This window comes from Nuphar pumila, chromosome 3, assembly GCF_984573655.1.
Source record: "Nuphar pumila chromosome 3, dmNupPumi1.hap1.1, whole genome shotgun sequence".
Lineage (NCBI taxonomy): Eukaryota > Viridiplantae > Streptophyta > Magnoliopsida > Nymphaeales > Nymphaeaceae > Nuphar > Nuphar pumila.
In genome coordinates, this window is record NC_143251.1 from 84,846,343 (window position 1) to 84,863,988 (window position 17,646).

Sequence of the window (17,646 nt, forward strand, 5' to 3'; positions counted from 1 at the left end):
AAATTTTGAAGTTTTCTATATCATAAAAGTCCAATCTATGTATAAAAAAAGTTCATAATAAGAGTCAGTTCTTAGGTTTTTAATCATGAAGATCATATCTGTGTGGTCGGATTTGTCAAAAAATACTTTTAAATATGATTTTTAAAATAGGGTAAAGATTTGCTATAATCGATTGTATGTGCAATCAACTTAGCACAGTGCTGCTGTTTTTTTTTTGCCACATCTAACATTATAAACGTGATGTACATAGTCATTTTTAGTGGGAACCGGATTTTGGATCACCAGAATCCTACCTGCATACAGGTTTTTTGGGCGGCCCAAAAATCAATGGCATACAATGTGCAATAATTTCCTAGGTAAAAAAAAATATTTTTCATTGAAAAAACATGATCCAAATCTCGTTTCTCAGTAAATCGAGCATGCTGAACATCTTGCATCATGAGATTCCAACTAGATTATGCCTAAAATCGACTGTATTAAATATAAACCCATATATATGCAATGTATCTATCTATGTATGTGTAGAGAGAGAGAGACGTAATCAACCTATGATTGATGTAGCCACACCACTAAAAAGTCATATACACTAGATACCAATAAGTGATAGAATATGAAGAAGAAAACTCGTGCTTTTTTCAGATTGCAGTGATATTTCCAAACACATATCAGGAATATGTTAAGGCACAGTGATCAGCTTACCCTGGAGACAATTATAACATGCATTTTTAATGTAAAGGAGTTGTCTCAAATTAACTTGCTTATTGAGTTGTTGAATAAAGTAGACAATTCAATAAAGATGTAAGAGCTAGAAGAGAAATGCCAATCCTGAATCACCTCATTTCATCCACATCAAACTTCAAATCTCTCAAGTCTTTAAATCTTGTTTCCAGCAACAGCAACTTAACACAAGGACGAGGCAGCAACTGAACACAAGGACAAGGCATATTTGAACCATAGTTACCAAGAAATGAAATGGATACGAGAAGCGATGCGTAAAACGGAAGCAGGGAAGCGAGTGTTAAAAAAGTAGTATGAAGCAGGAAGTGAGATACTGTTGTGAAGTGATTATGCAAGTGCAGGAAAAATGAAAAGAAAACACAGAAAATAATATGAAGCATGAGCGGAAGCAAATAAGAAATGACGCACACAAGTATAAAATGAGCAGAAATATTGTTATAAAAAAATATTATTTTTAAATATGAAAAAGGAAGAAGCAAGTGAGAAGCAAGAAGTGAGACGGAAACGTTAAGGAAGCGAAAGGGAATCAATTTGAGAAACGAGAAGGAAGAGGGCTACCCACTAAAGAGAATTGGGTTTCTCATATTTCGGAAGCGAGTTTACCAAAGCTTCCCCTTCTTTCAAGGAAGCGAGTTTCCTGCTTCTGAAGCAAGCTTCCCCATGTAGCAAGAAGGTTCCGGTAACAATGCTTTGAACTATGGTTTTAATGATTCCAGAATCCAGACTGATGAAAATCCTACAAAAATACCTGTTTCAACTGTTTTATTCATTTTAAGGATTCTCAAAATGAAATTCGGGTGTACAAAAGGTTAAATAAAAATTTAGTGGAAAATTGAAATTTTACCTGAGAATTTGGTCCTTGAAACATTAGTTCCGCACTTTTGACATGGGGATTCTCCTTAACTGATTTGCTTCAGTGAGGAACTTGATGAGATCTCCTCTTTTGATCTCCATCTCCTTTTTATGTTCAAGATTGCGCACCTGAAGTGATAAACCCGCAAAAGAGTTTCAATGTCAGACAGCTTTGCCTGGAGAAAATGAACAAGCACTTTGATGTTGAGACAACATAATTTATCAAGAGAAAAAAAAAACAACTGCCATGTGCTTTTCACAGGAGAAGGTTAACTTGCTTTTCAAGTAGCCAATGTTTAAGTTTCTTAGTTATAATAGGTGATGACAATCGTCCTAGATAGCACACTGGTGATATATAAGAGAATACTAAAGATTTGAGACAGAAGTTTGGCATTTTGATACAAGCATGTATTAGATCTAAAAAGTACATTAGATCTCATTTTCTGTCATGGCCAAGATAATGAATACCAAGCCCGTAGTTTTCATCAAATAAAATGTGACCAATTGACCAAAAATAACTTGTGATAAATAAGAGAATATGAAAGATTTGAGACACTAGAGTTCTGCATTATGATACAAGCATGTATTAGATCTAAAACTACATCAGGTCTCATTTTCTGTCATGTCCAAGAATCCCATGTTTCTCCGTATGTAAAAAATGAAGAAATAAATCAATCAAATTACGAGAAGATTCGTACAAAGTTATTAGGAGTTAAACTTCCATTTGTCCATATGTTGCTGCATGAATACTGGATGAATGCAAGTCACCATGTAACGCCACAAAATTTCAACTTGTGAATTCGAAAATATTGACGAAAAACCTTTCAAGATAAGAGTTTTTACTTTTAAAATTGACAACGAAAGCAATTTGGAAAGAAGCACAAGTTACCAAATTCTGGGTACGTTAGCAGTAAAATCATCATTTCTCATGAAACAACTACTCAAAGGAAGTGAGGAAACAAAATAATAAATTATTAATAAAATTTGCAGTTTATTACAAAATGTGCATTTTCCCACTATCCAATAATCTAAAGAAAACTCAAAAATCAGAGCCAAGACGCCAGCAGAAAGAAGGAAAATATCGAGCTATGTTGCATCGCGCTATCGACGGCCTGTAAAATCCTACTCATCACCTGCCCATGAAATGGGTCTGTTTCATAACAAACTAGTAGGTGTACGAATAGACAATGTAGAATAAAATAAAGCAGGACATTCATGAGATAAGCAATTTATTACATTAAAAGCAACAAGTACAATATGTAATCTATTTTAACAGGTGCAACATATGCACAAATCTATTGTCTTACAACAGATATACCAACAACATTTTAAGTAGTACAAATCTCAATCATCTACAACTTATTATGAAAGAATATTCTTTAAGTTCTGATATTAACTGGCTTGTGAGTACGCATAGACGCGAAACGTAGAAACAACCGAGACCGATCCGGGGGTTTATTATGTTAGGTGTTTTTCATTAACCCGGATGGTTGACTGAGTCCGCTCCTAAGAGGACGGTCAGTGACTAAGAGAATAAATCCCCAAAGGCATTCCTGGTCCATGGATGCATCCAACTTTTGCAGAAGTACCTACGAGTTACCACTTAGGATAATTTATGGTAATCCCAATTCTCCTAATTCCGATGACTGGGGAAGCCGAGTCTTTTGCCTGTGGGGTGGTTGTTAACAACCTGTCCATCAGAATTTTTGTACCATCCATCATCTCCATTGATGAACCGTGAAGGTCAAATGGGTACGACGGGGGTTTCTTAACCGCCGCCCCATTCTACATGCTCTGGTCTGTTAGACCCACTCGAGCATCTTGCCTGTGAAGGCGAGTTGTCACCATTTATGTGATCTCAACATTGTGCTATATGCACGCTTCGAGGTTGCCACAACCTCATCATCCAAACATCATAACACAAACGTGACGTACTTGTCTAAAAGTACGGTCATACCTGCCTGAAGGTACGACTACGATAAGAGGGCAATCATTTAATATCTTGCAATTCCTTTTGTTCATACATGACATGCATTGCTCTTTAAGCATTTAACCTGTGGAGGGCGACATCATTATTTCAATAAAGTGCTTATTGCACACATCGAGGTATTCAACGACCTCTCATACTTCTTATCGTAATATATATACCGTACCTTTCTTAAGGTCCGGTTATGATAGCAACTTATGGGTTTCTCGAAGGATAACCCATCACAGTTTTTCAAATTTCAAAGAATCAGTAATATACTTGGCATGCTCAATCACTACAAAACAGGAATTTTCAGACAAGTCTTGGGATCGTTGTGGATCCCATCATTTTCTTCGAGTAACCAGCTCGGGGTACTCTTAGTTGCCTCTAGCAACGCACAAATGAAAAATTCATTTTAAAAGCAAGATTTCGTGCTCAATAAGTCGGCCTTGTACCAGGACGATCCTCTTCTCGAGATTTTAGCGCATATACCCAAATTCGCACCTTTTCAAAAAGCACAAAATATGGTAGATGCACCTGCACACCCTACATGGCTTACCTGAGTGCAGCAACAAGATCTAACATGTAATAACAAACAAAGCATTTACAGTGCAATCACAACAGTGAGCAAGTACAAAAATGCAATAACAAGAATCACTGTAGAAATGAGCCTACACATATAGCAAACATCAAGCATGTATTTTTAGAAGAGTAGGAACGAGGAAATACAAAACAGGCAATCACAAGTTATATTGTTCTACATGTAAGCATGTATGAAAAATCAATTATTCTATCTCAGAATTCTTATACTTTATTTCATTCAACCAAAATCCTTATGCGACTTTCCCCTACCTTGGGATGTTGTGTAGCTGTGTGCGCCTACGAGTATTCGATGATACGAGGCTCGGGCCGCGGAGTACGAACGGAACACGTTGCGTAAATCTGCAAGAGTGTGAAAGCTATTATGCCACAGTTGTAAAAAGAACAGAAGGGCAATGGTAAGGCCTACCATGTCGGCGGAAAGCATGAGCGGCAAGGGTTGAGACCCCTGTCGTACGAAATCTGATGAGTGGCAGGGGTCAAGGCCCCTGCTTATAAGGAAAGTATTGAACAGTAGGGACCCAAGACCCCTGCCTGACAAAACAACGAACAACAGGAGCCTCGGCCCCTGCCTGACAGAACAGCGAACGACAAGGTCCTCGGCCCCTGCTTGACAAAACAGCGAATGGCAAGGGCCTCGACCCTTGCCTGACAAAACAACAAACGGCAGGGGCCTCGGCCCCTGCCTGACAAAAAAACGAATGGCAGGGGCCTCGGCCCCTACCTGAAAAAACAGTAAATGGCAGGGGCCTCGGCCCCTGCCTCACAAAACAACGATGAATAGGGAAGGAGAGCACGACAGGGACCGCCGGCCTCCTACCAGCCTCCTGACAGCGCAAAGAAAAGAAGGGTGGAAGGTGCGACAGGGGGGGTCGTCGGTCCCCTGTCGCCCTTTTGGTAGGCACAGAGGGAGCGGGAGGGCGCGGCAAGGAGCCGCCGACCTCTTGCTGAGCCAACAGAGAGAGAGGAGAGCGGGAGGGCACGACAGGACCGTGGGCCTCCTGCCAGCCTCCCGACGAGCCAACAGAGAGATAGGAGAGAGGGAGGGCGCGACAGGGTCGTGGGCCTCCTACCAGCCTCTCGGCAAGCCAACAGAGAGAGAGGAGAGAGGGAGTGCGCGGCAGGGCCGTGGGCCTCCTATCAGTCTCCCGACGAGCCAACAGAGAGAGGGGGGAGAACAAGAAGACGGTAGAGGAGAAGGGGGAGGCGCAGCAGGTGGCCGACGTCCTCTTGTCGGCCTTCCGGCAACAGAAGAAGAAGAGAAGGGCGTACCTGGGAGGGGATCGACGACATCGGCCGACATCGTCGGTGCTGTCGCGCGCAAGGAACAAGAGCGGAAGAGAGTTGACTTAAGAGGGTGGGAAGGAGGAACGCAGGGAGGTGAGGTATCCCCTTCCCTTGCGTGCTCTTAAAGGCAGGGGAGAGGCGATAATCAGGGAAACCCTCAAGGGTTTCCCTTATCCAGTCGAAGGGAGGGGGGGAAGGAACGACACGGGCGGGGTGCGGCGCAGAGGGGAGAGGGTTTTCTTAAAACCCCCATGCTTGCGTCGGGTTTTACAACCCTAACGAGCCCGGGTCGGGTCCAAACCTGACCCGGGTCCGAATATATATATATTTATTTTAACGTGGGTTTTAGATTCGACCCATCTTAAAAGAATTTCATCCGCGAAATATTTATTGCATTCAAGAATCAAAATACAGGTCAGGGTATTTTCTTCTGATATCATTCTCCGGTTCTCAAGTACATTCGTCAATTCCATGATGTTGCCACCGAACCTTTACAAAAGAAATGGTCTTCGATCTCAATACTTGGTCACGACGATCGACGATCTCCACTGGTCTTTCTTCGAATGTTAAGTCCCCTCGAATGTCCACATCATCGTAATGAATGATGTGTGACGGGTCGTGAACGTACTTCCTCAGCATGGACACATGAAAAACATTATGGATCTGAGCGTACTAAGGAGGTAACGCCACGCGATAGGCTGCTTCTCCAATTCGCTCCAAGATCTCGAACGGTTCGACGTATCTAGGACTTAGCTTTCCCTTTTTCTCGAACCAAAATACGCTCTTCGTCGGCGATACCTTAACAAAAACCATCTCACCAATTGCGAAGGTAAGCTCTCGTCGACGTTTATCTGCATAGCTCTTCCACCGACTATGAACGGTACAGATTCGTTCCCGAATCATTTGCACCTGTTGAGTATAGTGTTGCAGAAATATAGGTGCCTTCAGCCTTCGTTCACCGACCTCATCCCAGTAGACAGGTAATCGGCAAGGCCTCCCGTACAAAGCTTCATATGGAGCCATCCCGATACTAGCATGATAATTGTTGTTATACGCGAATTCTGCTAGACTGAGGTGGGAATCCCACTCTCCCTTCCAATCTATCATACATGTCCTCCAGAGTTTGAATCATACGATCAGACTGCCCTTCAGTCTAAGGGTGAAAGGCGGTACAGAACTTCAGTTTTGTACCCAAAGCTAACTGAAGTTGCCCTCAAAACCTCAAAGTAAATCTTGGATCACGATCGGAGATAATCGAGACCGAAACACTATGCAGTCTCACAATCTCTCTAACATAGAGATCTGTCAGGCTATCCAGCGACTGGTTGAGACGGATAGGTTGGAAGTGAGTAGACTTGGTGAGTCTATCGACGATCATCCAAATGGCGCCATGCTTCCTCTGCGTCCTCGGTAGACCGACTATGAAATCTATGGTGATATCTTCTCACTTTCATAGAGGGATCTCTATCTACTGCATGACCCCACTGGGTCTCTGGTGCTCGATCTTGATTTGCTGGCACGTCAAACATTTTGAGACATACTCAGCTACGTCTCGCTTTATACCGTTCCACCAATAACTCCGTTGTAGGTCCTTGAACATCTTCGTACCACCAGGATGAATAGTATACCTAGACTTATGGGCTTCTGCAAGAATTTCGTTCCTCAAGACTGGGTTATCCAAAACCCAAAGGCGCTCCTTCAGCCATATACTTTCATCCTCCTTCAGACAAAAAGGTGTATCTGCCAGCATCACTTGAGCCTTTAGCTTCTCGTAACGCGCATCCGTCTTTTGTCCATTGATGATCCTAGCCAGTAGCTCAGGTTGAGCAACAAGATGGGATAAACCGATTGAACCTTGCATGATCGTGAAAGGTTCTCAAGAGGCTAGGTCTTCGACCAACTCCCATCTAGCAAATAAGGCGTTAATCGAAACTTCAGGTGTCTTGCGGCTGAGGGTGTCAGCCACGACATTCGCCTTTCCTGGGTGGTAAGAGAGAGTGAAGTCGTAATCTTTGATCAATTCGAGCCAACGTCGCTCGTTGTCTCATGTTCAATTCCTTCTACGAAAATAGATACTTAAGGCTCTTATGATCGGTGAATGCCTCGAACTGCTCCCCATACAAGTAGTGTCGCCATATCTTCAATGTAAACACAACCGCGGCTAACTCTAAATCATGAGTTGGGTAGTTCTTCTCGTGAATTTTGAGTTGCCGAGAGGCGTAAGCGATCACTTTCCTATTCTGCATCAGCACGGCCCCTAAGCCTGACCCAGAGGCATCAGTATAAATCACGAATCTGCCTTTACCAGAAGGTAAGGCCCAAATAGGAGCACTGGTAAGTCGCTCCTTCAATAACTGAAAACTCGCATCGCACTTCTCGTCCCACACGAATCTAGCCTCTTTCTTCAGCAACTTCGTCAGAGGTAATGCAATCTTAAAAAAATCCTGGATAAATCTTCTGTAGTATCCAGCTAATCCGAGGAAACTCCTGATATCACGTGCATTCTACGATTGTTGCCAACTGAGTACAGCATCAACCTTTGCAGGGTCCACAGACACTCCTTTTTTAGAAATAACGTATCCGAAAAACATAACTTCTTCGAGCCAGAATTCACATTTAGAAAACTTGGCATACAAACGTTCTTTTCGCCGGGTCTCCAACACGATAATTAGGTGTTCCCGACTTTCAGAGTACACCAGGATGTCTTCGATGAACACGATCACGAAGGTGTCCAAAAATGGCTTGAACACCCTATTCATTAAGTCCATGAAAGCTGCGGAGGTATTGGTAAGTCCGAAAGGTATGATCGTGAACTCATAATGCCCGTATCTGGTCGAATTGACCAAAAATGTTTTATTCAGCAACGATAAAGAAGTTCGCAGACTTCATCAACACTTGGCAGGTGCTACCTCCACTCAGGGACGGTTAGAATACTAACTAAGATATTCCCTTCTATTGCCTGTGTGCTTGAATATGCGCTTAGGGGTGAAGGGAGGTGACTCCTCATAGGGTCCTCTCGGGCATAAACTTTAGCCCACATCGTTGCCAAGGGTATCTGGTAGGCGACCAGTAGTGGAAAGCCCTGGTCATCTGTAAAGGTGGGTAGGGGTGGGAAGTTAGCCCAGTAACTAGCCCCGAACATCCCCTATCTGCCCATTTTCGTGAAGGAGCCCCTCCCCCTTACAGAACGGCCACGCAACCTACGCGCGCCCCTACCGTGACTACCACTAGGACCAGCGAACGAATCCATATTTCGGACCGTGCTACTAATAGAAGCAAGAATACAATTTAATTTAAACATGCTATAAAATATCAAAGACTTACAGCGCGATGTGATGCTCAATGGTCAAGATTCACCTCTTTCCAATCTGACTCTGATACCAAGTTGTAACGCCCCCAAATTTCAACATGTGAATTCGAAAACATTGACGAAAAAACTTTCAAGATAAGCGTTTTTACTTTTAAAATAGACAATAGAAGCAATTTGGAAAGGAGCACAAGTTACCAAATTCTGGGTACGTTAGCAGTAAAATCATCATTTCTCATGAAACTACACAAAGGAAGTGAGAAAACAAAATAATAAATTATTAATAAAATATGCAGTTTATTACAAAATGTGCATTTTTCCACTATCCAATAATCTAAAGAAAACTCAAAACTCAGAGCCAAGATGTCAGCAAAAAGAAGGGAAATCTCGAGCCATGTTACATCGCGCCATCGACTGCCTGTGAAGTCCTACTCATCACCTGCCCATGAAATGGGTCATTTTCATAACAAACTAGTAGGTGTACGAATAGACAATGTAGAATAAAATAAAGCAGGACAATCATAAGATAAGCAATTTATTACATTAAAAGCAACAAGTATCATATGTAATCTATTCTAGCAGGTGCAACATATGCAACATATACACAAATCTATTGTCTTACAACAGATATACCAACAACATTTCAAGTAGTACAAATCTCAATCATCTACAACTTATTATGAAAGAATATTCTTTAAGTTCTGATATTAACTGGCTTGTGGGTACGCATAGACGCGAAACGTAGAAACAACCGAGACCGATCCGGGGGTTTATTATGTTAGGTGTTTTTCATTAACCCGGATGGTTGACTGAGTCCGCTCCTAAGGAGACGGTCAGTGACTAAGAGAATAAATCCCCAAAGGCATTCCTGGTCCATGGATGCATCCAACTTTTGCAGAAGTACCTACGAGTTACCACTTAGGATAATTTATGGTAATCCCAATTCTCCTAATTCCGATGACTGGGGAAGCCGAGTCTTTTGCCTGTGGGGTGGTTGTTAACAACCTGTCCATCAGAATTTTTGTACCATCCAACATCTCCATTGATAAACCGTGAAGGTCAAATGGGTACGACGGGGGTTTCTTAACCGCCGCCCCATTCTACATGCTCTGGTCTGTTAGACCCACTCGAGCATCTTGCCTGTGAAGGCGAGTTGTCACCATTTATGTGATCTCAACATTGTGCTATATGCACGCTTCGAGGTTGCCACAACCTCATCATCCAAACATCATAACACAAACGTGACGTACTTGTCTAAAAGTACGGTCATACCTGCCTGAAGGTACGACTACGATAAGAGGGCAATCATTTAATATCTTGCAATTCCTTTTGTTCATACATGACATGCATTGCTCTTTAAGCATTTAACCTGTGGAGGGCGACATCATTATTTCAATAAAGTGCTTATTGCACACATCGAGGTATTCAACGACCTCTCATACTTCTTATCGTAATATATATACCGTACCTTTCTTAAGGTCCGGTTATGATAGCAACTTATGGGTTTCTCGAAGGATAACCCATCACTGTATTTCATAGAATCCGTAATATACTTGAAATGCTCAATCACTATAAAACAAGAATTTTTAGACAAGTCTTGGGATTGATGTGGATCCTATCATTTCCTCCGAGTAACCAGCTCGGGGTACTCTTAGTTGCCTTAAGCAACGCACAGATGAAAAATACATTTTAAAAGCAAGATTTCGTGCTCAAAAAATCGGCCTTGTACCAGGACAATCCTCTTCTCGAGATTTTAACACATATACCCAATTTCGCACCTTTTCGAAAAGCACAAAATATGATACACGCACCAACACACCCTACGAGGCTTACCTGAGGGCGGCAACAAGATCTAACATATAATAACAAACAAGGCATTTACAATGCAATTACAACAGTGAGCAAGTACAGAAACGCAGTAAGAAGAATCATTGTAGAAATGTGCCTACCCATATAGCAAACATCAAGCATGAATTTTTAGAAGAGTAGGAACGAGGAAACATAAAACAGGCAATCACAAGTTATATTGTTGTATATGTAAGCACGTATGAAAAATCAATTATTCTATCTCAAAATTCTTATACTTTATTTCATTCATTCAAAATTCTCGTGCGACTTTCCACTACCTCGGGATGTTGTGTAGCTGCGTGCGCCTACGAGTGTAGATGATACGGGGCTCAGGCCACAGAGCACGAACGGGACCCGTTGCGTAAATCTGCAAGAGTGTGAAAGCTATTATGTCATAGTTATAAAAAGAACAGAAGGGCAGTGGTAAGGCCTGCCCTGTCGCCGGAAAGCATGAGTGGCAAGGGTTGAGACCCCTGTCGTACAGAATCTGATGAGTGGCAGGGGTCAAGGTCGCTGCTTATCAGGAAAGTATTGAACGACAGGGGCCCAAGACCCCTGCCTGACAAAAAAGCAAACAGCAGGGGTCTCGGCCCCTGCCTGACAAAACAACGAACGATAGGGGCTGAGGCCCCTGCCTAACAGAACAGCAAACGATAGGGGCCTCGACCCCTGCCTGACAGAACAGCGAATAGCAGGGGCCTTGGCCCCTGCCTGAAAAAACGGCGACGAATAGGGAGGGAGAGCACGACAGGGACCACCGGCCTCCTGCCAGACTCCCAACAGCGTAAAGAAAAGAAGGGAAGGTGCGGTAGGGGGGTCGGCGGTCCCCTATCGCCCTTCTGGTAGGCACAGAGGGAGCGTAAGGGTGCGGCAAGGAGCCACTGACCTCCTGCTGAGCCAACAGAGAGAGAGGAGAGAGGGAGGTCGTGGCAAGGCTGTCGGCCTCCCAGCGAACCAACAGAGAGAGGGGGGAGAACAAGAAGACGAGGAAGGAGGAGAAGAGAGAGGCGCGACAGGGGGCCGACAGCCTCCTCCCGGCCTTTCAGCAACAGAAGAAGAAGAAGAGAGAGGCGCGACAGGGGGCTGACGGCCTCCTGCCGGCCTTCCGGCAACAAAAGAAGAAGAAGAGAAGGGCGTACCTGGGAGGGGATCGGCGTCGTCGGTGCTGTCGCGTACAGGAAACGAGAGCGGAAGAGAGGAGACTCGAGAGGGAGGGAAGGAGGAATGCAGGGAGGTGAGGCATCCCCTCCCCTTGCGTGCTCTTAAAGGCACGAGGGAGGCGATAATCGGGAAAACCCTCAAGGGGTTAACTTATCCAGTCGAAGGTGTGGGGGGGGGGAGGAACGACACGGGCGGGGTGCAGCGCACAGGGGAGAGGGTTTTCTTAAAAACCCTCACCCTTGCGTCGGGTTTTACAACCCTAATGAGCCAGGGTCGGGTCCAGACCCGACCCGGGTCCGAATATATATATATATATATATATATATATATATATATATATATATATATATATATATATATATATATTTTAACGTGGGTTTTACACACCACCAACTAGGGATATAAAATGCATGCCATCTTTTTTAGGGTCTTTATTTTATTTCAGAATTAAGCACACCTCTAAACGTGATAAGCAGCAAAAAGTTTCCTGACAACAATTCATGTGTGAAGGATTTGTCAGACTGTAATGACCCGACACACCAAAAAAAAAAACTTGATCCAGGCCGGATCCGACCCGGGTAAATCAGTCGGCTGCGTGCTTTTAAAAGCACGCAGCGACTGAGGGGGGGAGGTTCTTGAAATCTCCTTCCCCCTCTCGTCTCTCGGTCTCTCTCCCCCGATCGACTCTCTCGTCTCTGCACCCTCTGGAGACCCCTGCCAAGTCGCCGCCACCTACGACCCCCCTCCGACGTCGCCGCTGCCGGCGACCACCAGCTCTCTCTCTTGCTCGTCGGTTGCCGCCAAGGGCGACCACCCTTCTCCAACGAGCCAGCTTGGAGCCCTCTGCCGCCATCGCTGTGGCCGACGCCGGCGACCCCTGGTACGCCGGCGACCCCTGGTACGCCGCCTCCTACATTTTTCCCTTTTTTTTTGCTTTTCGCCTCCCTTCGTCGACTGACAGGGGAAAAAGCCCCTGCCAATTTGCTCTGTCAAGGCATAGGAGGGGCTGAGACCTCCCTGCCTCCTGTTACGGCAGAGGAGGGGCTCGCCTCCCCTCCTCTCTGTTTCCTCTGTCAAGGCAGGGGAGGGGTCGAGCCCTCCCTGCCTCCTGTTATGGCAGAGGAGGGGCTCGCTCCCCTCCTCTCTGTTCGGCAGGGGAGGGGCACGACCCCTCCCTGCTTCTGTTACGTCAGGGGAGGGGTCAAGCCCCTCCTCCTTGCTCCCTGTTACCTTTGTCGGCAGGGAAGGGTCGAGCCCTCCCTGCTGCCTCTTTTGGTCAGGGGAGGGGCCGAGCCCCCTCCCTGCACCATCATCTTCTCCTTTTTCAGTCGGCAGGCTGGCAGGGGTGACGTCGCCTGTGTCCGACTGGCTGGCAGGGGGTGATGCCCCCCCCCCCCCCCTGCCGCCTGTTGTTGATCGACTGGCAGGGGTTTCCAGCCCCTGCCCCTCACTCTCTCTCTCTGTTACCTTTAGTCGGTAGGGGTTGTGGCCTCAAAATATTACATGGGTCTTATTTATGTTTTTTTTCTTATTTGATTCATTAGGGAAACCTGTACGCAGAATTCTTCGGATTTCTAACCCTCTCATTTTATTGGTTTTCCCAGATACAGGTGATCAGTGAAATTGACTCGCTCTGAGGAGACACGAGGGTCACATTTGCTTCAGATTGCTTCACTTACGGACAGAGTGGCTCTACTGTTATTTTCTTTTAGTTCTTATTTTCTGCAAGCTGTTATTTCACTTTTAACATTGAATATATGACTCTTATTGATTCATTAATAAAAGAGTTCAGTTGGTTGGTTATGAATGATAAATGTAAGTTGATTTGTGTGTGTGGTTATCCAACTGAAATTGGAACTGTAGGGACCCCAGGTCTCTGAGAAGTTTTCCGCAACTCTTAGAAAAAAAAAATCGCATTTTTCAAAGGGATGAGTTGGGGTCGTTACAACTCAGGTGTGAGAATCAGATCATTAGCGATTTGAGTTAGTGATCATGTTTTGGACCTTCTACGGAATGGTGAGCTTTTCTGAGAGAGTATAACGCCTTAGTGAGTCATAACCGGTGACAGTTAGCTGTGTAAGACTTTGAGAGATGAGAATAGATTAAGGTTGTTCAGGACAAAGCGTTTGTTAGAAGTAGTGGGCGACAAACGATGTCCTGATGGTGATTAGAGGCAGAGATCTCATTCTAGGAACGAGAACAAACTAGTTGCGTGGTGGTTCACAGCCTACGATCAATTGAATCGTATGTTGCGTTTGTCAGTTGCACTGCTTACTTGCTTTGATCTGCTTACTGTTTGCATTACTTACACATTTGCACTGCTTACACATTTGCACTGCTTACTCGCTCGCACTATTTATTCGCTTGTACTACTTACGCGTTTGCACTATTTACCTGCTTGCATTGCTTACCTGTTTAACTGCATATCTGCTTTAAACTGCGTAACCTACAGAATTAAATGTACGTAATTCAGTTTTTTGTAGTCTCTCTTGTGCACCTACTAGTTTTTCGCGAAACTAACCCATTCTATGGGTACAGTTGATGATTATGTACACTACGGGCGATGGCGCGATTGCAAGATGGCTTCAAGACTTCTTCTTCCTGCTCTTAGCTCGCGTCCTGGATGCTTGGGTTTGTATCGGATTTCCCTTAGGATATCCGAATCTTGTGAGTTTTGGTTCTTTTAGCTAACGTGCCCAAAGTTGTCAGCTTGCCTTATGATTTATCAAAGACAAATCTTCCGCTGATTTCATAAACAAACTCTGAAGGAAAGAGATATATCTAGTCTCTTGCCTGTTTTTCTGAAAAGGTTCGCAAGTTTGAAATTTGGGGCGTTACACAGACTGTCTGAGTTGTTGAAGTCCATTAACGTGCCTATGTATGCAACAACAACCATATTCATTCATCTGATAAAAAAGATAAGATGCCACAACCACCTAGAAACTTCTATGCATTAAAGTCCATTCCATGTAATCAGTGTATAAAAAATGAGGGAATAAGAAATTAACATTGATGGATATTTGGTCAAGAATTTAATGCAAACATATCCAGAAACCAGAGAAATCGTTTATACAAATTCACTGTACCTTAACCGAGACAGTTTGTGACAGGCCAGATTCAGTTAAAATGACTAGCCACTTAATGTCATGGTTATTTGCATATTCATACTGCTCTGTGAGGCTGGGATCTGGAACAGAGACAAGCTCTGCCTGTAGAAGAGATGTTGATTAGAAAACAATATTTTCATGTCAGAGAGAGTGAGATGGTAAACTGCCATACTTGTTTCATATGTAAACTTAAAGAAGAGGATGTATAGACTAGGAGAAGCACCGAAATTGCAAATCATAGATAACGGAATAAAGGAACTGCAGAGTCTAAAAATAGGAAGTTTTTATCAAACAGAAATTATGAGCAGGATGAGTTTAGTGGACTCTCCAACTTGGACTGTGTCTGCAAGCAATACACAGTCTACATTGACAATTGGATCAAAGGTTCAGACAAGATATTTATTTGATTGAAAAAGCCACAGAACTTTCCTGTGATAAAAAAAGAAAGAAAGAAAAGAGAAGAGTTTGGAACTCGCCTTGATATTTGCTTCCCACAACTCAGCAACCAGTTTAATACGCTCCTCTAGCAACCCACCTCCCCCCTTTGAGCAAACAAGAACACTGATGTTTGTTTCATTTCTGCAGTTAGGAAAGGCAAAAGTAGGGCACAGATCAGTCTTTGGAATATATATATATATATATATATATATATATATATATATATAAAGAGAGAGAGATCAGTTTTCTTAACCAAAAAGCAATAAGGAATAGAGAGAAATAGGGAAAAACTTAAAACCTATCAGATGAAGTCAGAAGATGAACAATTTTCTCCAAAGCAATGCTCATACCAACAGCACCTGGAGGGCAAGATTTCTGAAGAAAAATTACAAGTGTTAGAAATTACATCAAGGGCTCTTATCAAGAATTATTTACTGAAGCTTTTGAAACTGTAGACCAACGTACAACCTACACATGTCAGCCAACTTGGTTTTTGGTGGTTGATAATGCATGAAATGCATATCATTTTATCACACATTCATGCATTTATGTGGTTTTATAGCTTAATTATTCATGTTTGTGATGTTTTAGGTGCAAAGAGGCTTTGGTTCAAATTTTGCTCGAAACTGAGTTAAAATGAGAGAGAGAGAGCAACTTCAAGGTAATGGGTTCGGTTTTTGAGAAAATTTGGATCTAGATCTGATCCAAAGCCTTCACCATTGACCTTGGATTAGATCCATACTCAAACCCATCCAAGATCCAAGGTGAGAAAAGTCTGAATCATCCTCAAAGATGGTACCTAGAGGTAAATTACAATTTTTAAAAAGTTGAAGGTGGATCTTGAAAATAGCTTGAACTAAGGACTGTTTTAGGAAATAGATGAAATTTTTTCATATAAAAAGAAAGTTACAGCAACCCTAAACTCATCCAGCAGCCATGGAAGCCATGTCTTTCTTCTCTCATCTTCTTCTTCACGTTTTCTTCTTATTCTTCATATTTTTCTCTTGTTTTCTTTTTCTTTTTCGTTTTTTTCCATGATTCTCTTATAAATCTTCTTTTTTCTTTTTTTCTTCTTGTTGTATTTTGTGTTTAATCGTTGCAGGTACACTCTTTTGGAGCTTCAAATCAGATTTGGTGTGACTACGTCAATTACCTACATTGACCGACGGTCGAGAATCCCATCAAACAACCATCAGCCATCTTTTCTTCTCCATCGATCTCCCCCTTCGTAAACTCGACTGCAGGATGTGTAAAACCCACAAAAAAAAAACTTGGATCCGAACCCAACCTGAGGCCACCGCCTCTCTCGTGCTTTCTAAAGACAGCGAGGCAAGGGAGGGGTTTCAAATAGAAACCCCCTTTCCCCTCTCGCTCTCGCTCTCTACCCGACGCCCCCCCCCCCGCCCCTCTCCTCGCGTCTGCCGAGTAGCGGCCACCGATGAGCCCCCTTCCTCCGGTAGGCTCCTTTCCGGCGAGCTTCTTCTGGCAACCTCCAGGTACGCTCCCCTCGTTCTTCTTCTGCTTTTCCTTCTGTCTCTCTCTCCCTCACTTCTCTGTTTGCGCAGGGAGGGGATGAGCCACCTCCCTGCCTCCCTCAATCGCAAGGGAGGGGCAAAACCCCCTCCTTGCTGCCTTAAATCGCAGGGCAGGGGCAGAGTTGTTATCGTCGCAAAAAATTTTCCCTTCCCTGCGGGAGAGAGGGGAAACCTTCTGCGAGTCAAACTTGACCAGATTTTGAAAATTGTTTTGAAATACTCGCCTCCGTTTTTTGAAAATAGCGGGAAAATCCATAAGATGGGGTTCGACTTGTCGATACGAGGTTCGACCGTTCCTGCCGCCTTTAACAGGAGTAATCGAACCAAGGATCAAATGTATGCTTGACTTAGCTAAATTATCAAAATCGTATTCTATCCTAAATGCACAGAGAATTCAGGCATGTGTTATGAAATTTTGTAAAATGCAAGTTGGAAAACATGATGTATGCTTGAAAAATGTTTTGGAGTTGAAAAATGTTTCTAAGGCAAAAGATGAAAATCAATTTCTCAGGAAACTCAGATAAAAGGATTTGAAAATCATAAGAAGGTTTATAAAGATTTGGGAAAATCATGAAGTAATGAGAATCTTGGGAAAATAGAGAAAATTCTTGAGAAAAGGGCAAACACTTAAAGAGAAAATGCTTATCAGGAGAACTCTAACTTTGAAAATTTTCTTTGGAAAATGATTGAAATTCATTGGAAAACTCTTTGGAGAAGGAAAATCAAAACTCAGGAAATTGAAATCCTGAGAATCTCAGCCTTGAAATATTTGAAAGTCGATATTGATTCTTGAGAATGATGAGAAAC

General features: G+C 43.3%; 1 protein-coding gene across 5 annotated transcripts in view; it reads right to left on the bottom strand.

The window, feature by feature from the left end:
- Positions 1 to 722: 722 nt before the first annotated feature.
- Positions 723 to 17,646, bottom strand: part of GCN2 (protein kinase family protein) — a 225,217-nt gene continuing 208,293 nt past the window's right edge. For 3 of the 5 annotated variants that reach the window (XM_089999605.1, XM_089999602.1, XM_089999606.1), the window contains 5 exons: positions 15,603 to 15,679; positions 15,343 to 15,445; positions 14,846 to 14,968; positions 1,583 to 1,719; positions 723 to 1,474 (listed from right to left, as the gene is read on the bottom strand). In XM_089999605.1, coding sequence (XP_089855731.1) covers positions 1,606 to 1,719; positions 14,846 to 14,968; positions 15,343 to 15,445; positions 15,603 to 15,679 — 417 coding nt within the window. In that variant the 3' untranslated portion in view covers positions 723 to 1,474; positions 1,583 to 1,605. Of the gene's footprint in view, positions 1,487 to 1,582; positions 1,720 to 14,845; positions 14,969 to 15,342; positions 15,446 to 15,602; positions 15,680 to 17,646 lie in introns of all 5 variants that reach the window. The other 2 variants (XM_089999603.1, XM_089999604.1) reach the window with 2 other exon arrangements.